This window comes from Oncorhynchus tshawytscha, linkage group LG14 (genome assembly GCF_018296145.1).
Source record: "Oncorhynchus tshawytscha isolate Ot180627B linkage group LG14, Otsh_v2.0, whole genome shotgun sequence".
NCBI lineage: Eukaryota > Metazoa > Chordata > Actinopteri > Salmoniformes > Salmonidae > Oncorhynchus > Oncorhynchus tshawytscha.
Window position 1 is genome coordinate 5,429,809 of NC_056442.1, and position 12,089 is coordinate 5,441,897.

General features: G+C 44.8%; 1 protein-coding gene across 4 annotated transcripts; it reads right to left on the minus strand.

Moving 5' to 3' along the window:
• Positions 1-6,190: 6,190 nt before the first annotated feature.
• LOC112266415 lies at positions 6,191-12,018 on the minus strand. Of its 4 annotated transcripts, none has more exons than XM_024443857.1 (9): positions 11,631-12,018; positions 10,632-11,480; positions 10,279-10,478; positions 9,737-10,022; positions 9,476-9,594; positions 9,277-9,324; positions 9,096-9,185; positions 8,535-8,976; positions 6,191-8,456 (listed from the first exon to the last, which is right to left on the minus strand). In XM_024443857.1, exons 2-9 carry the CDS (start codon positions 11,457-11,459, stop codon positions 6,870-6,872), a joined length of 3,600 nt encoding a protein of 1,199 aa, XP_024299625.1. In that variant the 5' UTR covers positions 11,460-11,480; positions 11,631-12,018; the 3' UTR covers positions 6,191-6,869. The 4 variants fall into 4 exon arrangements, with proteins under 4 accessions (XP_024299625.1, XP_024299624.1, XP_024299623.1 ...); XM_024443856.1 differs by having other exon boundaries at positions 6,191-8,404; positions 8,483-8,976; XM_024443855.1 differs by having other exon boundaries at positions 6,191-8,946.
• Positions 12,019-12,089: the final 71 nt, after the last annotated feature.

Below are 12,089 nucleotides of genomic sequence, written 5' to 3' on the forward strand. Positions count from 1 at the left end.
ACTAGGTCTTTCAGAGTTTATTCGGAAGATAACAGCTCTATAAACACTCTTTCGTGGTGCCCAGACTTTCTAGTTAATTACATTTACATGATTAGCTCAATCATGTAATATTGATTACAGAGAAAGGATTTTATAGAATAACATGTACACCACATCTGTCATTGGCTGTAAGTGCATCAATGATGTTGTCCCCAAAGTGACCGCATGTACATACCCCAACCAGAAGCCATGGATTACAGGCAGAATCCGCACTGAGCTAAAGGATAGAGCTGCCGCTTTCAAGGAGCAGGACTCTAACCCGGAAGCTTATAAGAAATCCCGCTATGCCCTCCGACGAACCATCAAACAGGCAAAGCGTCAATACAGGACTAAGATCGAGTCACTCTACAACAGCTCTGACGCTCGTCGGATGTGGCAGGGCCTGCAAACCATTACAGACTACAAAGGGAAGCACAGCCGAGAGCTGCCCAGTGACACAAGCCTACCGGACGAGCTAAACTACTTCCATGCTCGCTTCGAGGCAAATAACACTGAAACATGCATGAGCGCACCAGCTGTACCGGAAGACTGCGTGATCACGCTCTCCGCAGCCGATGTGAGTAAGACCTTTAGACGGTCAACATTCACAAGGCCGCAGGGCCAGACGGATTACCAGGACATGTACTGCGAGCATGCGCTGACCAACTAGCAAGTGTCTTCACTGACATTTTCAACCTCTCCCTGTCCGAGTCTGTAATACCAACATGTTTTAAGCAGACCACCATAGTGCCTGTGGCCAAGAACACTAAGGTAACCTGCCTAAATGACTACCGACCCGTAGCACTCACGTCTGTAGCCATGAAGTGCTTTGACAGGCTGGTCATGGCTCACATCAACACCATTATCCCAGAAACCCTAGACCCACTCCAATTTGCATACAACCCCAACAGATCCACAGATGATGCAGTCTCTATTGCACTCCACACTGCCCTTTCCCACCTAGACAAAATTAACACCTACTGGAGAATGCTATTCATTGACTACAGCTCAGTGTTCCACACCAAGGACCCTGGGACTAAACACCTCCCTCTGCAACTGGATCCTGGACTTCCTGACAGGCCGCCCCCAGGTGGTAAGGGTAGGTAACAACACATCCGCAATGCTGATCCTCAACACAGGGGCCCCCCTGTTCACTCATGACTGCACGGCCAGGCACGACTCCAACACCATCATTAAATTTGCTGATGACACAACAGTGGTATGCCTGATCACCGACAACAATGAGACAGCCTATAGGGAGGAGGTCAGAGACCTGGCCAGGTGGTGCCAGGACAACAACCTCTCCCTCAACGTGATCAAGACAAAGGAGATGATTGTGGACTACAGGAAAAAAAGGACCAAGCACACCCACATTCTCATCAACGGGGCTGCAGTGGAGCAGGTTGAGAGCTTCAAGTTCCTTGGTGTCCACATTACCAACAAACTAACATGGTCCAAGCACACCATGACAGTCGTGAAGCGGGCACGACAAAACATATTCCCCCTCGGGAGACTGAAAAGGTTTGGCATGGGTCCTCAGATCCTCAAAAGGTTCTACAGCTGCACAATCGAAAGCATCCTGACTGGCTGCATCACTCACTGGTATGGCAACTGCTCAGCCTCCGACCACAAGGCACTACAGAGGGTAGTGCGAACGGCCCAGTACATCACTGGGGCCAAGCTTCCTGTCATCCAGGACCTCTATACCAGGCGGTATCAGAGGAAGGCCCTAATAATTGCCAAGGACTCCAGCCACCCTAGTCATAGTCTGTTCTCTCTGCTACCACACGGCAAGCGGTACCGGAGCGCCAAGACTAGGTCCAAGAGGCTTCTAAACAGCTTCTACCCCAAAGTCATAAGACTCCTGAACATCTAGTCAAATGGCTACCCAGACTATTCGTATTTCCCCACCGCCACTCTCTGTTGTCATCTATGTATAGACACTTTAATTAACTCTACCTACATGTACATACTACCTCAACTAACCGGTGCCCCCGCACATTGACTCTGTACCGGCACCCCCCTGTATATATTTTATTTTTTACTGCTGCTCTTTAATTACTTCTTACTTTTATCTCTTATTCTTATCTGTATTTTTTGAAACTGCACTGTTGGTTAGGGGCTCGTAAGTAAGCATTTCACTGTTGTATTCGGTGCATGTGACTAATACAATTTGATTTGATATATATAAAGTGTGGGGCAAAATTGAGGCTATGATTAGGAAGTTAGAGCTCTTCTCTTCTCTTACAAAAAACAACATTTGAGAGTTTGCTAACCCTGGTGCTAGAGGGGGTACGCAGCTGGAGGTTGAATGTTTAAAGGGTTACGAGACTACAAAAAGTTTGTCACGGGATACTAGGAGTGGTGGGTTGGAATCAGGCGCAGAGAGCAGGGTTCAGTATATCGTGAATTTATTCTCCGGCAAACAAACGGTCACGCCAACACACAGGGCGCATAGAATAGACCAGCCCAAACACAGGACAAAACAGTCCGGAGAATACACACATGAAAACCACACTCCAACAGAGTAACAAAAACAATCCCGCACAAAAAAAGGGTGGGACAACCTACTATATATAGGGAAGCTAATTAAACTAAAATACACACAGGTGAAACTAGTAAGACAAAACCAACAGACAAACGAAAAAGGGATCGGTAGCGGCTAGTAGGACGGTGAGCCAACTTCGGCGGAAGTCGTGACAAAGTTTGGGAACCACTGCCCTAGATGCAGTCGCACCCCTAAAAACAAAAAACATTTTTCATAAGAAACTAGCTCCCTGGTATAAAGAAAATACCAGAGCCCTGAAGCACGCTTCCAGAAAATTGGAACGGAAATGGCGCCACCCCAAAACTGGAAGTCTTCCGACTAACTTGGAAAGACAGTACCGAAGAGCCCTCACTGCTACTCGATCATCCTATTTTTCCAACTTAATTGGGGAGAATAAAAACAAACAAAAACAAAATGTATTTTGATACTATCGCAAAGCTAACTAAAAAGCAGCATTCCCCAAGAGAGGATGGCGGATGGCTTTCACTTCAGCAGTGATAAATTAATTCATGAACTTCTTTGACGAAAAGATCATGATCATTAGAAAGCAAATTACGGACTCTTTAAATCTGCGTATTTCTCCAAAGCTCAGTTGTCCTGAGTCTGCACAACACTGCCAGGACCTAGGATCAAGGGAGACACTGAATGTTTTTAATACTATATCTCTTGACACATTGATGAAAATAGTCATGGCCTCTAAACCTTCAAGCTGCATACTGGACCCTATTCCAACTAAACTACTGAAAGAGCTGCTTCCTGTGCTTGGCCCTCCTATCTTGAACAAAATAAACAGCTCCCTATCCACCGGATGTGTACCAAATTCACCAAAAGTGGCAGTATTTTTTTCAACTATCGGCCGATATCGAATCTCCCATTCCTCTCAAAATGTTTTGAAAAAGTTGTTGCGCAGCAACTCACTGCCTTCCTGAAGACAAACAATGTATACGAAACGCTTCAGTCTGGTTTTAGACCCCATCATAGCACTGAGACTGCACTCGTGAAGGTGGTAAATGACCTTTAATTGGCGTCAAACCAAGGCTCTGCATCTGTCCTCGTGCTCCTAGACCTTAGTGCTGCTTTTGATACCATCGATCACCACATTCTTTTGGAGAGATTGGGAAACCCAAATTGGTCTACACAGACTAGTTCTGGCCTGGTTTAGATCTTATCTGTCGGGAAGATATCAGTTTGTCTCTGTGTATGGTTTGTCCGATGAAAAAACAACTGTAAATTTCGGTGCTCCGCAAGGTTCCGTTTTAGGGCCACTATAGTTTTCACTATATATTTTACCTCTTGGTGATGTCATTCAGAAACGTAATGTTAACTTTCACTGGTATGTGGACGATACACAGCTGTACATTTTGATGAAACATGGTGAAGCCCCAAAATTGCCCTCCTTGGAAGCCTGTGTTTCAGACATAAGGAAGTGGATACAAATGTTTTACTTTTAAACTCAGACAAAACAGAGATGTTAGTTCTAGGTCCCAAGAAACAAAGAGATCTTCTGTTGGATCTGACAATTGATCTTCATGGTTGTACAATCATCTCAAATAAAACTGTGAAGGACCTTGGCGTGGACCCTGATCTCTCTTTTGACGAACATATCAAGACTGTTTCAAGGACAGCATTGCAAAAACCCAGAAACGTTCTGTCCAAAAATAATACAGAAAAACGAATCCATGCTTTTGTCACTTCTAGATTAGACTATTGCAATGCTCTACTTTCCGGCTACCCGGATAAAGCACTAAATAAACTTCAGTTAGTGCTAAACACAGCTGCTAGAATCTTGACTAGAACCAAAAAAATGTGATCATATTACTCCAGTGCTAGCCTCACTACACTGGCTTCCTGTTAAGGCAAGGGCTGATTTCAAGGTTTTACTGCTAACCTACAAAGCATTACATGGGCTTGCTCCTACCCATCTTTCCGATTTGGTCTTGCCGTACATACCTACACGTAAGCTATGGTCACAAGACACAGAATTTCTAAACAAACAGCTGGAGGCAGGGCTTTCTCCTATAGAGCTCAATTTTTATGGAATGGTCTGCCTATCCACGTGAGAGACGCAGACTCGGTCTCAACCTATAAGTCTTTATTGAAGACTCATCTCTTCAGTAGATCCTATGATTGAGTGTAGTCTGACCCAGGGGTGTGTAGATGAACGGAAAGGTACTGGAGCAACGATCCGTCCTTGCTGTCTCTGCCTAGCCGGTTCCCCTCTCTCCACTGGAATTCTCGGCATCTAACCCTATTATAGGGGCTGAGTCACTGGCTTACTGGTACTCTTCGATGCCGTCCCTAAGAGGTGTGCGTCACTTGAATGGGTTGAGTCACTGACATGATCTTCCTGTCTAGGTTGACGCCACCCTCGGGTTCGTGCTGTGGGGGAGATCTTTGTAAGCTATACTCAGCCTTGTCTCAGGGTAGTAAGTGGTGTGGGGGCTGTGCCTTGGCAAAGTGGGTGGGGTTATATCCTGCCTGATTGGCCGGGTCCAGAGGTATCGTCGGACGGGGCCTCAGTGTCTCCCGACCTCTCCTGTCTCAGCCTCCAGTAATTATGCTGCAATAGTTTGTGTCGGGGGGCTAGGGTCAGTCTGTTATACCTGGAGTATTTCCCCTGTCTTATCCAGTGTCCCATGCGAATTTAAGTATGCTCCCTCTAATTCTTTCTCTCTGTGGATCTGAACCCTAGGACCATTCCTCAGGACTACCTAGCCTGATGACTCCTTGCTGTCCCCAGTCCACCTGGTCGTGCTGCTGCTCCAGTTTCAACTGTTCTGCCTGCGGCTATGGAACCCTGACCTGTTCACCGGACGTGCTACCTCGTCATGGACCTGCTGTTTTCGACTCTCTCTCTCTACCGCAACTGCTGTCTCAAACTCTGAATGATCGGCTATGAAAAGCCAACTGACATTTACTCCCAAGGTGCTGACCAGTTGCACCCTCTACAAACACATTATTTGACCCTACTGTTCAGCTATGAACATTTGAACATCTTGGCCATGTGCTGTGATAATCTCCACCCAGCACAGGCAGAAGAGGACTGGCCACCCCTCAGAGCCTGGTTCCTTTCTAGGTTCCTGCCTTTCTAGGGAGTTTTTCCTAGCTATGGTGCTTGCTGTTTTGGGTTTTAGGCTGGGTTTCTGTATAGCACTTTGTGACAATGGCTGATGTAAAAAGGGGCTTTATAAATACATTTGATTGCTTGATGATGCTGTAGGTGTTATTGAAGGGGAGAGTCAAATATTAGAAAAGGCTTTTACACCTAGATCACACCTACAGTGTCATTGCCCAAAATGGTACGCAGCATCATCTGGATGTGTGCAACCAAAAGGTCAACATTTACCTTCTCGATTTCAACTGTTGTTTTCCAATCTTACCCAATATACACTTCACTTATCACATTTCTAATCTACAAAAATTTGAAATGACTAACCGATTGAATAGCTTTAAATATGTGAAAAAAACAAGGTTGTCCCTACCCTTGATGGCACCTTGGACTAGCTCCAGGGATATGGACCAGGCTACTGGTTCTAATGTTGTTGATGCCTGAGGGTTGAATCTCACTGTGGTTGTTTTTCTAGTTTCAAATATGTTTTATTATGAAGCATTGGTATCCATGTATACAATTGTACTGTTTATTCTGTGAGCTTCATTTTTACATAAGACAACAGCAATATACACACAATTATCACAAGTATTACCACGCAATATTATTGCAAGAATGTATACATCAAAAACAGTATGAAAGGAAAAGCCTTGAGTCAAAATAAACGCTGTGGTTGTTTTCTAACAATTTATTTTCTAGTTTAAAGATTAGTGGGCAAATCTGTTTTGGTTCAGTCTTTGCTTTTAGTCAAATTAAATTTGTAAGTGTAATGAAAACAAATACCCTGAAATTAGCATGGATACTATGACTGCAGGAATAACCTTTGTACAAAACACATACATTTTTATTACATTGTACATATTACATTGTCAACAACCACAGAAGTACAACCAGAACAACTAAATACAAAATGGAATAAGACTAACAAATACACTAAATCCACAGTGGACACAATGACAAAAAACACAAGAAGGTTGCTGGGATTATGTACATATCAAATGAACAAGGTGGAGAAGACAATTGCTAAGACAAAGGCCTGGTATGTACAATTACAGTAAAACGAATACAGAAGACGAGGCAGACTATTCCCCACCCATTAAGTTAGGGTTATACCCTTTCACAAAAAAGAAAATTCTTCCTGAGACGTCATGTTGTGAAGTTTGTTATTTTGATAAGTAACATGCGTCTACCTACCTATCCATCCTCTTCGGCAGATTTAACATCTAATGGAGCACATTTGGCCGCTACCTCAGCCAGACACTCCAGGCTTTTCCGGGTGTGACTACATATGTCTGCCGGTATCCTCCTGTTAACAACTATTCTGATCACTCGCGTGGGTTGTTTGTTTGTGTCACCTATTTCAGGTGTTGCAGCAGGTTCAGGGTCCTGGTTTGTGTCGTGTACTTGAAGCATTGAAACCGATTCTTTTGCCCTCATCCTAGTGTCAACTATTCTTATTACCCGGGTCTGAAAGTCACTCATTTTGTACCTTTTAGCAAGTTCCTTGTCTGTGCAGCTTCTTTTGGGCACGGAAGCGGTTTCCTTGTCTGTGTTGGTTACTTGAATGTGTTCCTTTATCGTTTCCATTATCTGAGATGTTTGAGCAAGTTCTGCTTTTGTTTCATTTGCTTGAGGCCTTCGAACAGGTTCTTTGTCAGTCCTCTCTGCCGTTGAAGTGGTTTCCATGATGGTCCTGCCTAACTTACCAGGTTCCATGTCCGTGCAGCTTAATTGGGGCATTTGAACGAGTCCCTCCATTGACCCCCCACTCAGTCTTTGAACAGGTTCAAAGTTTTCCGCACTTACTTGAACAGGTTCATTGTTCATCTCACGTATTTGGGGCATTTCAGCTGCACTACAGCTTTCCATCCTATTGACAATAATTTTTATTTCCCGGGTAAGAGCAGATTCTTTGCCTGTTTTGCTGATTTTATGCATTGAAGGGGTTTCCTTGCTTGTGTTGATCACTTGAGCAAGTTCTTTCCTTGGCCTGCCTCTTTTGCGCTTTGAAATTAATTCTATTTGATCTAGTTCTTCAGGTGTCTTTGCAGGTACTTTATTGCTCTGATTTACTTTAGCCTTTCCAGTGAGTTGTTGGGGTTCCGCGGGTTCTTTATTTGTTTCCCGTCCTTCGACACGTTGCTGATTCATTTCACCAGCTTGAGGCATTAGACCGGCTTCTGTGTGTAAGTTGGTTTCTTGGGACATTTCAATTGGTCCCTTCCTTGTCCGCCCTCTTTTAGATGTTACAGCAGGTGCAATGCGTGTGTCCATTTTCTGAAGCATTTCGGAGGGTTCCTTGTTGGTTTGGGTTATTCTGGGCATTTGAGTTAGTTCTTGGTTTGTGCCGGATACTTGGGGAACTTGTCTGGGTCTCTTCCTTGATCTCACGCTACTGGGCATTAAAGTGGTGTCCGCGTTTACCTCGCTTACCGGAAAGGGTATCATGCAAGTGTCGGTTAATAGTGGAATTTGAACGAATCCCTTCTTTGGCCTCCCATTCTTGGCCTGTACAACTGATTCTTTGTTTGTCTCAGCAAGTTTAATGTCTGGATTGCTTACTTGAATGGGTTTGTTTTGTGTGTCAGTTACCTGGGGCGTTTGGACAGGTTTCTTCCTTGGACTTCTGAGCTTGTGAGCAGGTTCCAAGTGTGTGTCGGTTATTTGTGGAGTTTGAATGTGTTCTATGTTTGTTTTACTTACTTGAGCAAGTTCCTTCCTTGGCCTGCCTCTTTTGGGCATTTTAATTTGTTCCATGTTTGTCTCGCTCATTACAGACATTTGAGCAAGTTCCTTTCTTGGCCTGCCTCTTTTGGGCATTTTAATTTGTTCCATGTTTGTCTCGCTCATTACAGACATTTGAGCAAGTTGTACATTTGTCTCACTTATAGGAGCAGGTTTCTTGTTTGTATCGCTCAATTGAACGGGTTCCATGGGTGTGTTGTCTACTTGAGACGTTTGAACGGGTTCCACGTGTCTGCTGTCTACTTGAGATGTTTGAACGGGTTCCACGTGTGTGTTGTCTACTTGAGACGTTTGAATGGGTTCCACGTGTGTGTTGTCTACTTGAGATGTTTGAACGACTTCCATGTTTACCTTACTTATATGAGAAGTCTCCATGTCTGAACGGTGCGCGCCAGTTGCGTTTACTACTGGAGGCGATTGAGCAGGTTTCTTTTTTGTCATCTTCCTTCTCTTGGGGTTTTGAACAGGTTTTTCCTTTGCCTCCCTTTTGTCCTCACTGTTCTTCGTCCATCGACTCAATGTAGGTCTGTGAAGGCATGAGAGGGACAGGAAGACACTAGTAGGTTATAGCCTTGAGATAAGAGCAAATGGTTGAAGTGAAAACCTGTATACGCAGGTCCTCAACCAAAATTCAGTTACTACAGCTCCGTAGAGGATCACATCTCTATAACTTACTTCTGGACTTTGTGGTAACCATGTTCTTTGATCAGATTCTGGTACTCCCGGGAGTCATGCCTCTGAGTAGGGCCTTGGTAGTCGTCGCTCCTGCAGTGGACACGAGAGGAGAAAAGTCAGGGGGCACAAGGAGAGAGGGATCATCATCAAACACAAACACATCAAAAACACAGACTCTCACCTGAAGCGAGATCTGGAGTCAGGTCTGGAACTCCGATCGGACGAGGACCTGAGGGCACATACATAAATAAAGGAGAATCTCATAATTAGCTCCAGTTAATCCCACCTTTCTGTGCGAGGTAGTTTTATGGACAGACTTTGTGGTTACCAAAAGAGTAGCTACGGACTGCTAACCCCTCTCTCCAGGAAATGGTTCTTACCCGTCTCTGGAGTGGGATTGGTCTGAGAACGGGTTCAGAGAGTGGGTCGGAGAGGAACTGGGATACTCTTCAGAACAACTCAGAGTCCAACTCTCATCCTCAGATCTACAAAAGGAGTCCTGCAGGGACCACAAATGAATAAGAGCCACATCAGAACAAACCAAGGGGAAATTATTTTCAAAAATCATTTAATACAGACACCAAGAGACATACAAAAGTAAACAAACAGAATATTTTTTCTGCTGAGGGAATAGAATTTACCCCAGGTTCCTCCACCACCACCCCCCCCTCTGTCCGGTCCTGCTGAGGTGGATCAAAGCCGGTTGTTAGCCTCTCTGCGTGTCTCCTGGTAGAGGCAGCACTGGGACACACCCCTAGGGCACTGAGGGCTTTCAACACGCTGAGAGGACAGCCCTGTTTCCAGAACTCGACCCCCAGAGAGGCCTGGATGAAGTTGCACTTCTGCATGGAGGTGTAGAGGACGATGGCCAGGATAAGCCCCGCCCTCTGGCTGACCATATCACCTGCCGCCTCTTCTGTCCTCGGGCTTCAAAAGAGATCAATGGAGAACATGTTACAACCAATTTATGCTTTCATGCACACAGAGAGTAAGTCATTAATAATGAACAGCAGTCACATAATTCAGCCCTGGGAAACCATGTTTTCAAGTACAAAACAGAATTTTAAATGTACATTTTTTTTAAATAAAACTGTTGTGACCCCCATACAACATAAAACGCGTTGATCATCTGGAAAAGTGCCTACAATCAATTATTATTAATTGATTAGCTCTGATCTCTCACCGTTTAGTTTCCCTTGCTCCCATCATAACCTGTGTCCTGATGGTGTTGGGTTTGGGGAACATGGCCCTAAGACAGGCCAGGGTCATAGGGGCCTTTTCTTCCCCCCACGCTAGAACCGTGTCCCAGGAAAATCCACTCACACTCGCCTCAGTCAGCGGCTGACGCAATGGCCCACGTTGGTCCTTCATCAATACCTTACTCTGGTAAATCAGACAAATGGATCAATCATACATTTCTTTGCCAAACACATCTTCAACAACGACACACTGACACCTGATGAGCCATAAACTGCCGGTAGCCTATAAACAAATCCATTCTTTAAATGAATTATGTTATGTTAAAACAACAATTACCTCCTGGGCGATGACCTCGGCGAGGAAAATGATCATGGCTTCTCTAGCTTTGGTCTTCATCAGGGACCTGAAGGCCTTCAGGTGCTGGTGGCTGTGCATGTAATGCAGAGCCTTGGCATGAGGGCCAAACCCATAGCTCTGCTTAGTCTTGGAGAAAGGGAGCTTCTTCTTCTTGGGCCTTATACCTTCGTCAACGGGGAACGGAGACAGGAGTGTGGAGTGTGTTGTAGGTTGGGGTGCCTTCGGACGTCTTTTTGTTGTCCTCTCGCCAAAGGAGAACAGAGAACTGATCTGATTTGAAGTTTGACTTGATAATGTGGAGGAATTTACTTGATTTGATGGTGTTGAAGAGGAGTGTGTGGTTGGGGCTATGGGCGTTTGAGGTCGTCTGATGGCCGTTGAATGGGATTCTGGGGTACGAGAAGTCAAGGTGGTCCATTTCTCCCCATCCCACTGACGAACTGGCCTCCGTTTGTTTTTTAGAGAAGCAATACACTCCTCTATGGATAACGAGGATGGGTTGGTTATAATTGGAGTTTGATTGGATAATGTTGTGGATGAGCTTGGTATTTCGGCACGGGGCTTTCGATGTCTACCAACTTTTGTTGGCAAATCTGACCAAGTCCAAAGCTTCCCATCCTGCTTGGTTTTCCTTCTGAGCACACCCAGACAGACCCAGCAGAGGAAGGATGAGTCATCAGGAGTGATGTCAAAGACTAGCTGGAAGGTCTTGGGGCTGGTCAGCGTGGTGACTTTCCTCCTGTTGTAACCCTTGGGCCCCCTCACAAACCTCACCCCACAAATGCAACACGTCTCTGACTGAGACATTGTGGTGGAAATGTCAGAGAGCTTTAAAAGAAAAGGGACAAAAAAGGGCTGATGGCTGTTAATCGAATAATGATAACATATGAATAAATCTCACATTGCAATTGTTAAACAATTCTCCTGTGGGGGGGCAGATAAAATGTATTTATGGTTTTAGAAACAAAGCAGACTCACAGCGGATCCTTCCAGTGGGACGCTACCATCCAGAAAAAGCCCCGGTGCAAGTACTTTTCTCACATTAATCGACCGTGATTTTCAAAAACATTAAGCGGGGCACGCCCTGGTTAAAAAGACACCTTCCATTGGCTAATTGATGAAAATATCGTAAAGGGATAAATATAACATTTTCACTTCCCGCCAGCTACATGCCAAATATTGCAAACAAACTACCACAGAACGAATTTGCACTGGAGATCACACAAATACGGTCACATAAAATGACGGCCCTTTGTAAGATAGATTAAGGCAAATACATTACATTTCAAACTACTTTAAGTAAGATAACTCTTGAAAGTAATATTGCGTAGAAGTCGTTCTGTTTCGATGGTCCAATTTTTGTGCAGTCACGCATGCGCTGGGCTTCTCCCTCCTACAAAAAAATGGTTGACTAGACGCCAAAAGTCACAATACTGC

Bases quoted from the DNA above. Each gene is read 5' to 3' on its own strand.
- LOC112266415 (XM_024443853.1), bottom strand. From the start codon at position 11,459: ATGTCTCAGTCAGAGACGTGTTGCATTTGTGGGGTGAGGTTTGTGAGG. The intron at 10,023-10,278 runs GTGAGAGATCAG...TCTCTTTTGAAG, and splicing joins GGAGCAAGGGAAACTAAACG to CCCGAGGACAGAAGAGGCGG. The intron at 8,977-9,095 runs GTAAGTTATAGA...ATAACCTACTAG, and splicing joins GGTTACCACAAAGTCCAGAA to TGTCTTCCTGTCCCTCTCAT.